The sequence below is a fragment of the Phascolarctos cinereus genome, unplaced genomic scaffold, assembly GCF_003287225.1.
Source record: "Phascolarctos cinereus isolate Bilbo 61053 unplaced genomic scaffold, phaCin_HiC Scaffold_4;HRSCAF=312, whole genome shotgun sequence".
Classification (NCBI taxonomy): domain Eukaryota; kingdom Metazoa; phylum Chordata; class Mammalia; order Diprotodontia; family Phascolarctidae; genus Phascolarctos; species Phascolarctos cinereus.
Genome location: NW_027555847.1, coordinates 146654999 through 146670154, shown reverse-complemented (window position 1 = coordinate 146670154; position 15156 = coordinate 146654999). Strand labels below are relative to the sequence as shown.

At 40.4% G+C, this 15156-nt stretch overlaps 1 protein-coding gene across 4 annotated transcripts in view; it reads right to left on the bottom strand.

The window, feature by feature from the left end:
- The window catches only part of VPS13A (vacuolar protein sorting 13 homolog A), a 269159-nt gene extending 264825 nt beyond the window's left edge, over nucleotides 1–4334 (bottom strand). For 2 of the 4 annotated variants that reach the window (XM_078152664.1, XM_020995599.2), the window contains exon 1: nucleotides 3991–4324. In XM_078152664.1, the coding sequence (XP_078008790.1) occupies nucleotides 3991–4090 (100 nt within the window). In that variant the 5' untranslated portion in view covers nucleotides 4091–4324. Of the gene's footprint in view, nucleotides 1–3990 lie in introns of all 4 variants that reach the window. The other 2 variants (XR_013485955.1, XM_020995596.2) reach the window with 2 other exon arrangements.
- Between the last annotated feature and the right edge of the window lie 10822 nt (nucleotides 4335–15156).

The window sequence follows — 15156 nt, the reverse complement described above, 5'->3', positions numbered from 1 at the left end:
TAACAACCATATGGAAGAAAGTTCTAAATCACTAATAAGAGATAAGAAAACTCCAAATCTAAACAACACTAAGCGGTTTCACCTCAATCGGACAAATTAGCAAAGATGACAAAAAATGGGAAGAGTCGAGGAGTTGTGCAAAGAAAAGCACACAAACGTATAATTGGTGGAGCTGTGAATTATTGGTCAAACCACTGTGAAAAACAACTTGGAATTCTGCCAGAGATTGCCATGGCTTAGTATATACCCCAAGTAGCTCAATGATAAAAAGAAAGGTTCAACATACATCAACACATTTGGCAACACTGTGCAGTAGCAAAGAGTGGAAACAAATTAATGCCTATTGACTGGGGAAATGGAGCTAGGTGGCTCAGTGGGTAGAGCACTGGGCTTGGAATCAGGAAGACTCATCTTCATGAGTTCGAATGTGGCTTCAGACACTTACTAGTTGGGTAACCTTGGGGAAGTCACTTCACCCTGTGAGCCTGAGTTTCCTCATCTGTAAAATGAGCTGGAGAAGGAAATGGCAAACCACGTCAGTATCTTTGCCAAGAAAACCTAAATGGAGTCACAAAGAGTCAGATATGACTGAAACAACTGAATAACAAAGACTGGTGAATGGTTAAACAGATTGTAGTACAATAAACTATTCCTGTAATGTGAAAAATAAACATGAATACAGGGAGGCATGGGAAGACATATGAACTGTTGCAAAGAACCAGGAAAACAATACATACAGTGACTATAATGATGCAAACAGAAAAAAAACCCAAAAATAAAACAACTAAAACTGTTGCAAAATTATAATGACCAAGCTTGGCCCTAAAGAAGAGAGGTAATCTCTCTCTGCATCTTGGAGGGAACTACAGATGTGGAAGATTACATATAATGACGATCTTGGTCAATGTATTTAGCTTTGCTAATCAGGTGGTTTTTTTCCTTTCTTTATTCTTTGCTATAAATAACAGTTCTCAGAGAAGATGAGGAAGAAGTAATAAAATGAAAAAGATAGGTGATGTAAAAACAAAAGATAATAAAAATTTATTTTTTTTAAAAATCTCTAGTAGCTCTGGGAAGGTAAAGGGGCTGTCATTCAAAATAACCATGAATTAGTCCACTTATATTCCTTTGAACATTCACTGTACCGAAATCTACTCTCACTGAGATAAAGTTTTAATGGGGAAGTAGATTGTATTGTAGCAGGAGACACTTTAGGAGACATTGAAGACTTTAGCAGAGTACCACAGTACACTGAAGATTACAGGTATACTGAAGACATGGAAAGAAGGATAAGGATAAAACTGTGATTTCATTCATAAAGGCAACTCCAGGATGATGCAAGCTGTCACCTTAGCTGCAATTTATAGACTCAGAGCAGCCCAGAGCATTTGTCCAGGGTCACACAGCCTGTGGCAGTATAAGAACCCAGGTCTTCTTAACTCTGAGTCTAGTTCTCTATCCATTGAGCAACACTGACTCATGTTTTAAAAAAAAATAAATTTCACTTACATTAAAATATTACCTGGCAACATCATACATTATCTTCCTCCCTATGAGCTAAGCTCCTCTCCCTAACTGCTCCTAGGACTCAGAGCTCAAACTAAATAGGTTTTTGTGGCCTACGTTGGAAAGCTGAATATAATTATAATATTGTTTCTCTGTGAAAGCTGCAAACAAATCTTACAAACTAGATTTTGGAATACAACCCTTTCAAGCTTACTATGTGCAGAAAAAGCAAGAGGTATCATATCAGATTCAATATCAGAAATGCGCTAATGATGAAATTGGTTTCATTACTACACAGTTTTCAGGCAAATAACTGATCAAAACCTGAGTCATTTAAATCAGCATTCTGACAATGATGTGCAAAAGATGAAATATATGATCTCACCGATTTTCACTCCACAGTCTCTATTTCTGAAATACTAGGTAGAAGTGTTAATGAAAACATTCTACAAATGCACAAAATTTTCTACGCTAAAATTGTTTTTTTTACTTGAAACTCTGATGTATATTGTCCAGCAAGTCAAAAAGCTATGTTAAAGAATTTTATTTCATATTTATGTACTATTAGAACTGAAGAATACCTGAGGGATCATTTTTTTTTTTTAGGTAATTGGGGTTAAACGACTTGCCCAGGGTCACACAGCTAGCAAGTGTCACGCATCTGGTCTGAGGCCAAATTTGAACTCAGGTCCTCCTGACTTCAGGGCCATTCTCTATCCACCTCCACACCTAGCTACTCCATAAGGGATCATTTTGTGCAATCCTTCCATTTTACAGATAAGGAAACTGGGGCTTCAGAAGAGGTCAAGCGAAATGCCCTAGGTCTCTCAGCACGCATTCAACATACCAACTTTCTTCTGAAACACAGGATTATTTGTAAATTGTGTAGGCACTCTTCACAACACCTGGTGAAAATGAACTATATATAATATTAACACTACTACCTTGAATGTATTTGCAAACTTCCACCAGTAAACAAAACATTTCTCATTTATTCTTATGGCAGCTTTTCAAAGTAGGAAAGGACTGGTTTATTATGTCCTTTTTGTCTCCATTTGTAAAATGGAGATACTGGAATGACAAAGAAATTAAACAATTTATCAAATATCACCATTATTAGTTAGAAGTTGGCTGAGTTAAAACTTACTTAAAGCTCCTGGGCAACCAATCACAGTGTTAATACTACTGTAAAGTGAAAAATAAATAAAAATAATTGAGACTACACCTCAAGCTATATCACTCCAAAAACCTTAAGCTTATCAGGGAAAAAAACCTCACACAGTAAAAGCTAGTCCTGGTAGGAAGTCTCAAAAACAAAAAAGGTAAATCACCTTTAGAAAAAGGTAAAGTCACCTTTAAAAAGTGACTAGCTTTGACATATTTATTTGAAAAACTAATCTTAATTTCAAATGTCACCATTAACCAGTTGAAGTCAGTAAAATGACTTATACACTTGTCTGCCTAACTTAATGTGCACAAAACTAGTGACAAGTTGAGGTGCACAAAGCACTAAAAATAAGTCTCTAAAACAAACTAAAAGCATTAGCGTAAACTGGCATAAAACAAGATTCCGTTATTTCACTATATAATCAGCTAAACTTATTTTCCCGTGAATTTTGTCTGCTCTTAACATGCTAAACCAATCTGTAAAAGTTGTGTAATTCGTAAACACAAAACCCCAAAGCAATGAAGAATAGACGCCAGTGGCAGAATAACTGTTATCAGCAACGCACAGGCTAAAATTTGTGGAGTAGCAAGTAACGCAAATAAAGGTGAATGCTGTTCTTCCCACTAAGTGAAACTAGGTTAAGGCGAAAGAAATTTTATGTCTGTAGTCTCAGATTCACGTGTCAAGCAACGTGAGGCACTAACTTGTCTCTCGTAGCCTCCATTATAACAGATGGGGGAAAATAACCAAGAAAACAAACACAGAGCCCTTTTTCTGGCTTCACAATCATCCCCTTCCCAAAAAAAGAAAACTAAAGCGGCTGGGATAAAAGGAAAAGGGGCATTTATTTCAAGTCACCCCATTTCCTTAGGTCTTGTTAAAGTCCAGAGAGGTGAAGTTTTCTATACCTTCCCCCCCTTAAAAAATTAAAATAAAAATTCACAGGCAAGATGGAACTGTCACCTACACCCCCAACTTTATGTAACCTGATCATCTAGGGGACAGCGGAGGTGTCACCAGGACTGGGGACAGCGCGCTGCAATCCAGACCCCTGAAGAAGTGGAGAGGACCCCAGCAAAGGATGGGGGTTGCAGGGCGTAGCAAAGCAGGCCAAAAAGAAAAGGGCAGGGACGGAAGGCGTGTCCACGTGTGCGTGGGTGTGCCCGTGTGAGCGTGAGCCGGGAGATACACTGGGGAGCCGGCGTGCTCCGGCGGGCAGCCCCGCCCGGCCCGGGGCCCACGGGCGGGGGAGGCCGGTGCACGCCGCGGCGTCTGCAGGGAGTGAGCAGTGGGCGGCGGGCAGGAGGTCTCGTTACCTCCCCAGATGCCCAGCGTTAGCTGGGAAGTGTCCAGGTTCACCACATAATCCCCCAAAAACCGATTCAACACGTCCACGACCACCGACTCGAACACCATCTTCCACAGCCGGGGGAGAAGTAGCCCCCGCTGCCAGGTCTTCTCTCCCTCCCCTCCCCGGCGCCGGTCCACCTGTCAGCCCCGAAAGGAACCTCTCGCGGCTTCGGCTCCAACTCGGGCAGTGGCGCCACCGCCCGCAGGACACAACGTCCCGGCCGGACCATGGGAGGGGCCGCGAAAGGGGCTGGCTGACAGCGGCCGCAGCTGACTCAGAGGGGAAAGACCGAAAGCGGCAGCTAGAATACGCGTGCGCGGGCGCACGGGAGGGAGGGAGGGAGGTGCTGAGAGAGGAGAGGGTCCAAGTAAACCTGGTGCATGCGCGTGCGCTAAAGGGCCAGGGAAGCTTCGGGAACTCTACTAGACCTCGAGCTGGGCGGTGCCACCCCCAGCGAAGTCTTCCATTCCTCCCCGCCTCCTGGTTGTCTGGGCAACGGAGCACGTGCTCAGAAGCCAGTTCTTGGCGGGGTGGGGGTGGCGCGGTGCGTAGTCTTGTAAAGTTTCGACTCCTCTTTTCACTCCCTCCTATCCTCCTCCAGGGCCGGTCCTTCAGGCTTGGATTGACGGGTAAAGGGTGACCCCGGTGCAGGCGCTTGGGCGATCGCAGGAGGCGACGGTTACATCCCAGCGGGGCGCCCCTCCCCCTCCCGGAAGCCGCAACGGCCGGGAGAGAAGCGCGTTGTTCCCCCGGGCCCCCCAGTGTTATCAACAGGCTGACCTCGGGGAAGAAGCTGTGGGGGCTGGGGCGGTCAATGGCTGCCTGGGAGCTCCTCGAGAACTCGTACTTTATTTAACATTATTATTTTCTTTTATTTATTTATCAATCATTATTATTTTTTCCATTTTTTTGTATCCTGTGCCTGGAACATAATGGGCGCTTAATAAATGTTTGCCAATAAATGACTGACATAACCTGTAATCCTATTTAGAAGTGGATGTGGAGTTAGGAGCACCAGCTAACCAGAATTTTATCATAAACAGGGCAGCTAGGTGGCATAGTGGAAGTCTCAAGGACCTGACTTCAAATCCGCCCTCAGACCAAACACTTGACACTTACTAGCTGTGTGACCCTGGGCAAGTCACTTAACCCCAATTGCCTAAAGGGGAAAAAAAAGATAAAAATTTTTTATCATAAACAGGTTATTTTTTAATATGCTAGGATCACGGACCTAGAAATAAGTGACCTTAGAAGTCATCTGACCTTTTTTTCTTTTTTTTTTCTTGGCAACTCGGAGTTAGAGGTTGGAGATTTCCAAATCCAGCTCTCTATTCAACTATCTATGTGACCTTGGGCAAGTCAGTTTCTTCATCTGTAAACTTCGAGAGTTGAACTAAAGGAGTTCTGAGGTCCCTTCCAGCTCTCTCCTATGAGCCTTCATAAATTAATTAAACTCAGATTCCAACAGGCTAATCACTAAACATTTTTAAAGTACCTACTGTCTACTGATAGGGTACAGGCCCAGGCTGAGACCCTTGCCCTTTATCCCAAAAAGAGTTTGGGTCCCATTTATCTACACGCCCATGAAAACTCCACCTTGGACTCTCCTTGAACTCCCACCAGACCAAGGAAGTCTCTAGTGTTTGCCTGAGGCATCCTCCCAGTAATCATTTCAACTGGCCTTTCATTGTGGCTACACCCAATCTCCCAATTTTCTGTTACCCTTAGTCTACCCCAGCCCTCCACTGTCTGTTAACTCCTGATGGCCACTGGCTACTTCCCACCCTAGATGGTATCTAGACCCCATCCTCCAACTCCCAGTCACTCCCATCCAGCAGTTACCCCAGCCAACTGGCCGCTCTCATCAAGCTACCCCTTCTCCCATACCCCTCCTCTAGTCACCCAAAACTACTTGGCCACTCCTAGATCCCTCTCACAGTCTTTCAGTATATAAGGTCCATCTGACCTCCATTAAGGTGCTCAGATTCTTTAAGAGTCTAGCCAGTTCCTCAGATTCTTTTTTTTTTGGTGAGGCAATCTGGTTTAAGTGACTTGCCCAGGGTCACACAGCTAGTAAGTGTCATGTGTCTGAGACTGGATTTGAACTCACATATCCTCCTGACTCCAGGGCCAGAGCTCTTATCCACTGCACCACCTAGCTGCCCCTTTTTTTAATTTTTATTTTCTAATTTTTTGTTTTTTAAGCAATTGGGGTTGAGTGACTTGCCCAGGGTCACACAGCTAGTAAGTGTCAAGTGTTTGGTCTGATGTCGAATTTGAACTCAGGTCCTCCTGACTTCAGGGTCCGTGCTCTAGACACCTAGCTGCCCCTCCTCAGATTCTTAAAATCTAGCCAATGGCCAAGATTTACTCTAGTTCAATTAAGCATCACAAATGTTCAGATTCCTTAAGAGTATGGGCAATACAGCAGATCTTTAATATACCTTGTCTTTGGCTGAAAGACAACTTGAGTTGAATTCATTCCAGCAGGACCAGAACTCTCCTATTTTGGGGCAATACAATTAATCACTCCTAAACCTCTAAACCTCAATATATGGTTCCCTAAACCTCAACATGTACCAGGCATTGTGCTAAGCACTAAAAATTTTAAAAGAGGCAAGGACCTTACAATCTAATAGGGAAGACAACATACAAGCAAATGTATACAAAGCAAGCTACATAAAAGATAAATTGGAGGTTTTCAATAAGGGGCAAAAATATCTCTGGTCCTTTTAACTCCCAGACAAACTTAGGGACTTAAGGCTCTAGGTTTAGCATTTTTTCTTAGATAGTACTTAGAAGTTGTACTTCTTAGACAGTACTGTAAACTCTGTGAGGAAACTGTCTTCCTAACCTGAAAAACCTATAGGGAAATGTATTCTCATTAGGGAAAAAAAATGCCATATCTAAGCAGGACAATGAAAATTAACTTGCTCAGCTTGAAATACTTGTTACTAACATATTCCATTAGAACTATTCCTTGTGCCAGAATAATGATTTCTTCATCCATCTATTTCCCTCTCCCAACTGTACAACCCTCTCATTTGACTTTCAGCTCTGTACCACCACCAATTTACCCTCTGTCTTCTTAACCTGAGTGGAAGATTATAAATTGTCCAGCCATGCCCTGCCTGATGAGAGCAACATGTCTGTGAAATCTGCCTATGTGCCCATGTTCTAATTCTCCCCTTCTATACACAAGGATTGAGATAGGGCATAGCAACTGGACCTGTGCCTTCATTGGTGAATGGAACTTTACAGATGAGGAAATTCCTTCTGCCAATGCAGGTCTATATAATTTCTACAACATAAAGTCTTAGAGAGTTGTCCATAACCCTAACAGGTTAAGTAAGTGATTTGCCCAGGAAATGACTACTGGAGCTAATCGGATTTACCCATGCATATTCCCAATGCATATGATATTTAACTTGATCAAACTTGCACAAAAGAAGAGTAGCTTTGAGGAGCAGTTAGACAAGGGAAAAGGCATGGCAGCCACCCTAGAGAGGCTAGGAGCCTCTTGCCAGTCACACATATGTGTCAGAGGTGGAATTTATGTACACAAACAATAAAAATACCTTTGCTAAGCCAGAAAAATGTGGAGTACTGAGTTGATTCTAGAGCTAATGGGCTCTAGCTTCCCACTTTTTTCTCAATCTGGGTCCACTGTCATCATTAACCACACTAATTTGGGTTGGTGGCTACCAGTTTTTATATCACAACAAATTTATAAAGCAATGAAGTTATAATAATTGTGGAACAGTTCAATTGAAAAGCAACCTCAACTGGGAATGTCACTGACTGGAAACAAAATAGGCTTCTCTCCCTTTTACTCTTGCCTGAGATGGAGGAGAAACAGAAAGTAAATGCTTGTACAACTAACACAGCAACTTTCACCTGTCGGGAATAGAAAAGGGAAAGAAAGGTGTTGGGGACCTACTGTGTGTGTGGAAAGGTGTTATGACCTACTATGTATGTAACTCACCCACTTTACAAAATGTGACTTGCACTGGCATATTACCTCACATTTAGCTCTTGTCATGCCTTAGGGTCATTCATCTGTTAGTGAGGATGATGGCCACTAGCTACTTATTCAGTTCCCTGCTTAGACAATCTAGAAGGCATTTCCAGCCATAGCTGGACTTCCAACCTCTCCAGGATGGCTGCCACGCCTTCTTCCTTGTCTATCTTGCTCTACATAGCCACTCTCCTTCTGTGTAAGTTTGATCAAGTTCAATGTCATATGCATTTGGGAACCATAGATAAATATGTCTGATTAACCGCAATAGTAGATTCCTGCATTCTGAGTCTCCACGGTAAAACCACCAACATTCATCCCCAAGGCCAGAGATTTTCCAGCCCCTTGTAAAATCAGATGAGGTAAACTTGAAATCTACAAATAAGCTAGTCATAAGCATCAGAAGAAATATCAACACTTAAAATTACAAGTGTGCTTATACCAGCAATACAAGTAATCATTCTACCTTACAATTCACAGCAAATATACATCAACAATGTATGTAATAGATATAGCAGAATACACAGCATTGTTTGACAGGCTACTTCAGAAATTAAATGTCTTGACTTAGTCCATAGGCTTTCTGATAGTACATGTATATTCATAGTACAAAAACAATTATAAACAGTGAAAAAAATATAAAGTTAGCAACAGCAGTATCATTAGGCCTATTTAATAACAAACATGCAAAGACCTTAGAGTATATGTAAATAAACAACAAAACCATGCACAGATAACAAAGACTATTGTGTTACATACAATAAAATCACAAAGGCTAGCCAGGTGGTCCAGTGGAGTCAAGAAGTCTTGTCTTCCTGAGTTCAAATCCAGCTTCAGACACTTACTAGCTATATGACCTTGGGCAAGTCACTTAACCATTTGCCTTAGTTCCATCATTTGTAAAATGAGCTGGGGATGGAAAAGGCAAACTATTCCAGTATCTTTGCCAAGAAAACCCCAAATGGGGTCACAAGCAGATATGACTGAAAACGACTCAAAACAATCACTACAAAATACAATCACAGCACATAAGAAGTAAACATAACAGGAAAATAGTAAGACAGATACATAACTTAGGGCCTTCAGAAATTACTATATGCTTTATGCCAAGAATGCAGGGCTGGTTTAATAGTAAGAAAACTATCACCATAATTGATCATATCAATAACAAAACCAACAAAAATCATATGATTATAGATGCAGAAAAAGTTTTTGACAAAATGCAACATTCATTCCTAGTAAAAACACTAGAACACATAGGAATAAATGGAGCTTTCCTTAAAATGATAAGTAGTATCCATGTAAAACCATCAGCAAGCATTGTCTGAAATAGGGATTAATTTGAAGCCTGCCCAATAAAGTCAAAGGTGAAGCAAGTTTGCCCACTATCACCATTATTCAATATTGTGCTAAAAATAACAGCTATAGCATTAAGAAAAAAATTGAAGGGATTAGAATAGGGGAGTATAAAATAGTTTACCTGCCAGATCTACAGATAAGGGAAGAATTTATGACCAAACAAGAGATAGAGGGCATTATAGGATATAAAATTCACAATTTTAGTTACATTAAATCAAAAAGGTTTTGCAGAAACAAAACCAATGCAACCAAGATTAGAAGGAAAGCAGAAAACTGGGAGAACATTTTTATAGCAAGTTTCATAAAGGCCTTAAATATATAGAGAACTGAATCAAATTTCTAAGAACATGAGTCATTGCTCAGTTGATAAATGGTGAAATGATATGAAATGAAAGCTATCTAAAGTGATGAAAAAAGACTCTAAATCTCTACTAATTAGAGAAATGCAAATTGAAACAACTGTGAGGTACCACCTCACATATATCAAATTGGCTAATATTATAGAAATGAGAAATGACAGATGTTAGAGGGGGTATAGAAAAATTGGGACACTAATATACTTTTGGTGGAGTTGTGAACTGATCCAACCATTTTGTAGAGCAATTTGGAACTATGCCCAAATGTCTATAAAGTCATGCATACCCTTTGACCCAACTACTAGGTCTGTATCCCAAAGAGATCGAAAAAAAAAGAAAAAAGAAACCATTTGAACAAAAAAATGTTTATAGCAGCTCTTTTTCTAGTGGCAAAGACTTGGAAATTGAAGGTATGCCCATCAACTGGGGAATCGATAAACAAGTTGTGGTATATGATTGTGATGGAATGCTATTGTGCTGTAAGAAATGATGAGCAGTCTACCTTCAGAAAAACCTGGAAACACTTACATGAGCTGATGCAAAGTGAAGTGAACAGAACCAAGAGAACATTGAACCTAGTAACAGCAATATTATATAATGATCAACTGTGAATGACTTCACTATTCTCAGCAATCCAATGATCCAAGACAATTCCAAAGGGCTTATTTTGAAAAATGCTCTCCACTTCCCGAAAAAGAATTGAAAGATTGAAGCATACTTTTTTAAAACTTTCTTTGTTTTTCTTGGTTTGGTTTTTTTTGGGGGGGAGGGGAGGTGGTTCGGTCTGTGTTTTCTTTTGCAGCATGGCTAATATAGAAATATGTTTTGCATGACTGCACACCTATAATCGATATCTAATTACTTGCCATCTCAGGGAGGAGAGAAGGAAGTAAGGGAGGGAGAGAATTTCAAACTCAAATTTTTTTAAAAAGAAAGTTACAAATTGTTTTTACATGTAATTTTAAAAAACAAAATTAAGACTGCAAGATAAAATTACTATATGCCTCAACAAAGATATGAAATTACTTATAAGGGAAACATTATATGAGCAAACACTAATATTGCCATCTGGCCATGCATATAACTAACTACCTATCCAGTTTTGTATATAATATAAATTAATTTTGTGAGAGATCAGATGAATCTAGTTCTTTGTGACCTACCGATTCTTCTGCTCCCATACCAGAGTTGGTTGATAGTATGGACTGATTAGTTTCTTCATCATAGCTATAAAATTGCATTCCCAAACCTTAACTTGTTGAAGGCCCGGGCTGGCTATCACCATTTTAAAGTTCGGTAAATTATCTCTGTACTCTCAGAATCCCTACTGAAATTCTAGGTAGGAAAAGCACTGCCTTTGAGTTTAGTCCTCTCCCTGCCTCAGCTAGTATTCTCCTCAATTTAAGGCAAAGTCATTGAATTTATAGTTCAATAAATAGTACAGAGCTGAATTTAAAGTTAGCTTCTGCTATTACCATGTCTGGCAAGTAACACCTAACTTGGCATTGGTCAAAACATGTCATTTAGTTGATTGTTGTCATTCCACACTTGGAATTTTGCTCCATAGCCTTTGAACTTTTTAAAGACAGCCCACTTGACAATCAAGAATTACAGTTTATGTGAGAGGTAGCAAGTCTGTCACTAAATCTTTTGTTGACAAATGCAGTTGATTTCTGGTGAACATTATTCTCTTTGTATAAAGCAGTGCTAAAGCACTCTAGGCATCCGCATACAGGGGGGAAAGACTTGCTTGGATCTACCTAACCTTACTTCCTTGATCTGATCATAAACTTTTTTCATTCTTGGTTTCCCTTTACTTGCAATCCCTAAAACTGTACTTTGTTTTCACTGTGACCTCTAATTCCTCCATCCTTCAGATCTTTCTTAGGTCATCACCCTGCACTCGATATACTCTCCTTCTTTCTCACTTTTGATCCCTTCACCTCTGCATTATTGTCTTGAGTCCTATGTCCCTTTATTCTATCACTGACTTGCCCTGCCAAACCTCAGCTGTGGATCACTCTTACCATACACTGCCTTTGCTCATATTCACATGCTGTCGAGTGAAGCTGGTAGAAATCACGAAACCATGCTGACAAGGTCCACTATAAATTTATGTTACATTTTCTCACCTGGGCACTTAAGGCAAGGCTATCTTTTTACATCTCCCTAATCAATTTACTGTTCTACTCACTACCTCTACTTCCCTAACTCTTTTCATCCCTCCTCAAAAACTCCCATGATTCCTTCACCTTTCACTTTTTCAGCTGAGAACTTTGTCTCATATTCTACTGAAGAAATTAAAACCATTTACTGAGAGCTCCTTCCTCTCTCCTTCACATCTCACATAACTCAGATGCCTTTCACTGCCATCTCCCCCTTCACGAACCCTGTTTCACATGAAGAGGTGGCTCACTCTCAATAATTTTCAGTCTCTTCACCTATTGGTTACTTCTCTGCTGCCTACAAATATGCTTAATTCTCCATCATTAAAAAAAAAAGGCAAATCCTTTACTTGATCTGGCCATTCCTGCTGGCTAATATCTCTCCTCCCTTTCATACCTACTCTTTGAGAAGGCTGTCAACAATCTTTCTTCCACTTCCTTTCCTCTCATTCTCTTTTTAATTCTCTGCAGTATAGCATCTAATCGAATTGTTCAGCAGAAACCATTCTCTCTAAAGTTTCCAGTGGTCACTTAGTTGCCAAATCCTCATCTTTCTCAACCTCTCTGCAGCCTCTGACACTGTCAATCACTCTCTTCTCTCTAGGTTTTTGTGCCATTACTCTCAGTTCTTCTTCTACTGACTGCTACTTCTCAGTCTCCTTTGTTGGATTTTCATGATGCCCATTAACATTATAGGTCCCCAGTGGTTTGTCGTGGGCCCTCTTTTTTTCTCCTTCAATATTACTTCTTTTGGTAATCTTATCAGCTCCCATGTTTTCAATTATCACCTTTCTCATGACATCCAATCTCACATCTCCTTCTCTGTGTGTGTGTGTGTGTGTGTGTGTGTGTGTGTGTCACTCATCCACCCTGTCCATGATTTGCTTTCAATAGCACCTGATTTTGTCAGATTTAACACTGAGATGAATATCCATCTGAGGCCGCAAGAGCTGGGGCATTTACTCCTTCCTATCCAACACTTAGCCATGCACTTGAATTGTGTTCCATTCTGGAAAGTATGCGTTTAGTGAGAGGGAGGAAGTCTTCCTTTTCTCACACATCTTGGAATGCTAACAGACCCAAGGGGATGATACCAATTATAGAAGAAGTTTTGGCTTATAAATCTAGGATTCCTCAAAAGGAGGGAAGTGACAAAAATTCTCAAATTATAATATCAATGGGGCATTGGAAAGGTAATTTATTCCTATTTCCAAAAAGGAATGCTAAACATAGAGAATCATAATGCGCGTTAACAGCATTCAGTAACTTATAATTATGATTGCAATTGGTTTAGAGTCTAATATTTAAGCCTCAACATTAAACAGTTTTGTAAGACTTTTAAGCACACATTTCATGTTTTACCTTGGCACTGCCTTGTCCACTCACTCTTAACACTTATCTCCTGGTGACATAGACCAATTCTTTTGCTAGTGGCCATCCTTTCCAGTGCAGGAATTTTCCCTGCTATCAACCACTACTGCTCTGGGAACACTACACTCACCACACTTATAGACCTCCTTTGGATCTTTAGAACTCACTAGGTTGTTGCCAGTCCTGGACACATTCATTATGAAACATTTGTTCATCTAAGATTGTAAAACAAGCATAAAAGAGACAAAAACAGCTATGTGCTTACGGCTACATGGTGGCCAAATGGGAGACAAGGCAATTGTTGTTTTCCCCACTTGAATTCTGGGACATAGCTCAAAACAGACCTTAGTCTTTATAATCAGATTAAGAAGAGAGAGGTGAAGAGTCAGGTCACCCCTTTTTGTACATCAACTGCGTCGTCAATTCTTTCAGCTCAGCAGTCCCCCAAATCTCCCACATGTTCAAATAGAAACAGGCAGAGAGTATCCATCCATATTCTATACAACTCAGCTTCCCTCCAGTTGTGCCTTGGGCTCCCAGAACTCCCTTCAGGTCTGTCAGTGAAGGCAATCTGACATTTATTCAATACCCTGCTCAGATAGTCCAAGCTACAGTCTTGGCCTGGTCTGACTCCTATCCTCTCCAGTGCACTGCTGCAACTTCTTCCTTATTTCACATTTCATGTAGCATTTTCTCTTTTAAGGACTCTTACTCAAATTCAACATCATGAACATTTGGGATCTCCCAATAAAAACCATTTACTAAAATTGTCACTTCCTGCAGACTAAGTTTCCATGGCAATGTAGCAGGAATGGTAAGGAGTGGGGTGCTTTATAGATACTATCTAATTTGAGCCTTGCAGCAATCCTATAAGACAGGCACTACAAGCATTATTATCCCTATTTTATAGATGAGGAAAAAGAGGTTCACAAAGGTTAAGTTACTTTCCAATAGTGTCACAGCTGGTATCTGAGGTAGGATTTGAATCCAGGTCTTCCTGAGTCCAAGTATATACGTTAGCAGTTATGAATAGTGCTATATTGTGGATGACCAGGTGGTGCAGTGGATAGAGGGCGTGGCCTGGAATCAGGAAGACCTGAGTTCAAATTCAGCCTTAGACACTATGTTGTGTGACTCTAGGTAAGTCATTTAACCCTGTTTGCCTTAGTTTTCTCATTTGTAAAATGAGCTGGAGAAGGAAATGGCAAACTGCTCCAGTATCTTTGCCAAGAAAACTCCAAACAGGATCACAAGGAGCTGGACACAACGAAACCGACGGAACAAGCACGACAACATACAGGTGATTAACCATGAGAAAGCATTTGAATCAAAGTTCGCAGGATCACGGACTTAGAGCTGGAGGGGACCTTAGAGGCCACCTAGTCCATTGTCTCCAAATAATGAAGCAGACCCAGCAAGCGGAAATGATCTGCCCAGGCTCACACAGCTGGCAAGTGACAGAGCTGGAATTTGAACCCAGGTCCTCTGATTCTAAATCCAGCTCTGTTTCTTCTAAACAGACAAAACAGATTACCATGACCTTCTCTGGTCTGGAAATTGTTGCACCTAGATTTTTCTAGGTAAAGGATTTCCCAGAATCCCCACTCTACTTAAACACCTTAGTTATGAAATCATATAGTAAGCTTGCCAAGTTACTTCAAAAAATCTTGTACCAACTACTGTGCAATAATTTGATTTTAAAAGCAAAAATCTGAAATGAAAGCATCATTACTTTTTCTGATGAAATGTTAGGAAAGTGTTGACAATCTGAAAAAATTCCGTGTAATTGTTTTTAAAAGTATACTTTCTAATAAAAAATAACATTTATGTGCTAAAGAGACCAAAGGAAGAAAATTCTGGTT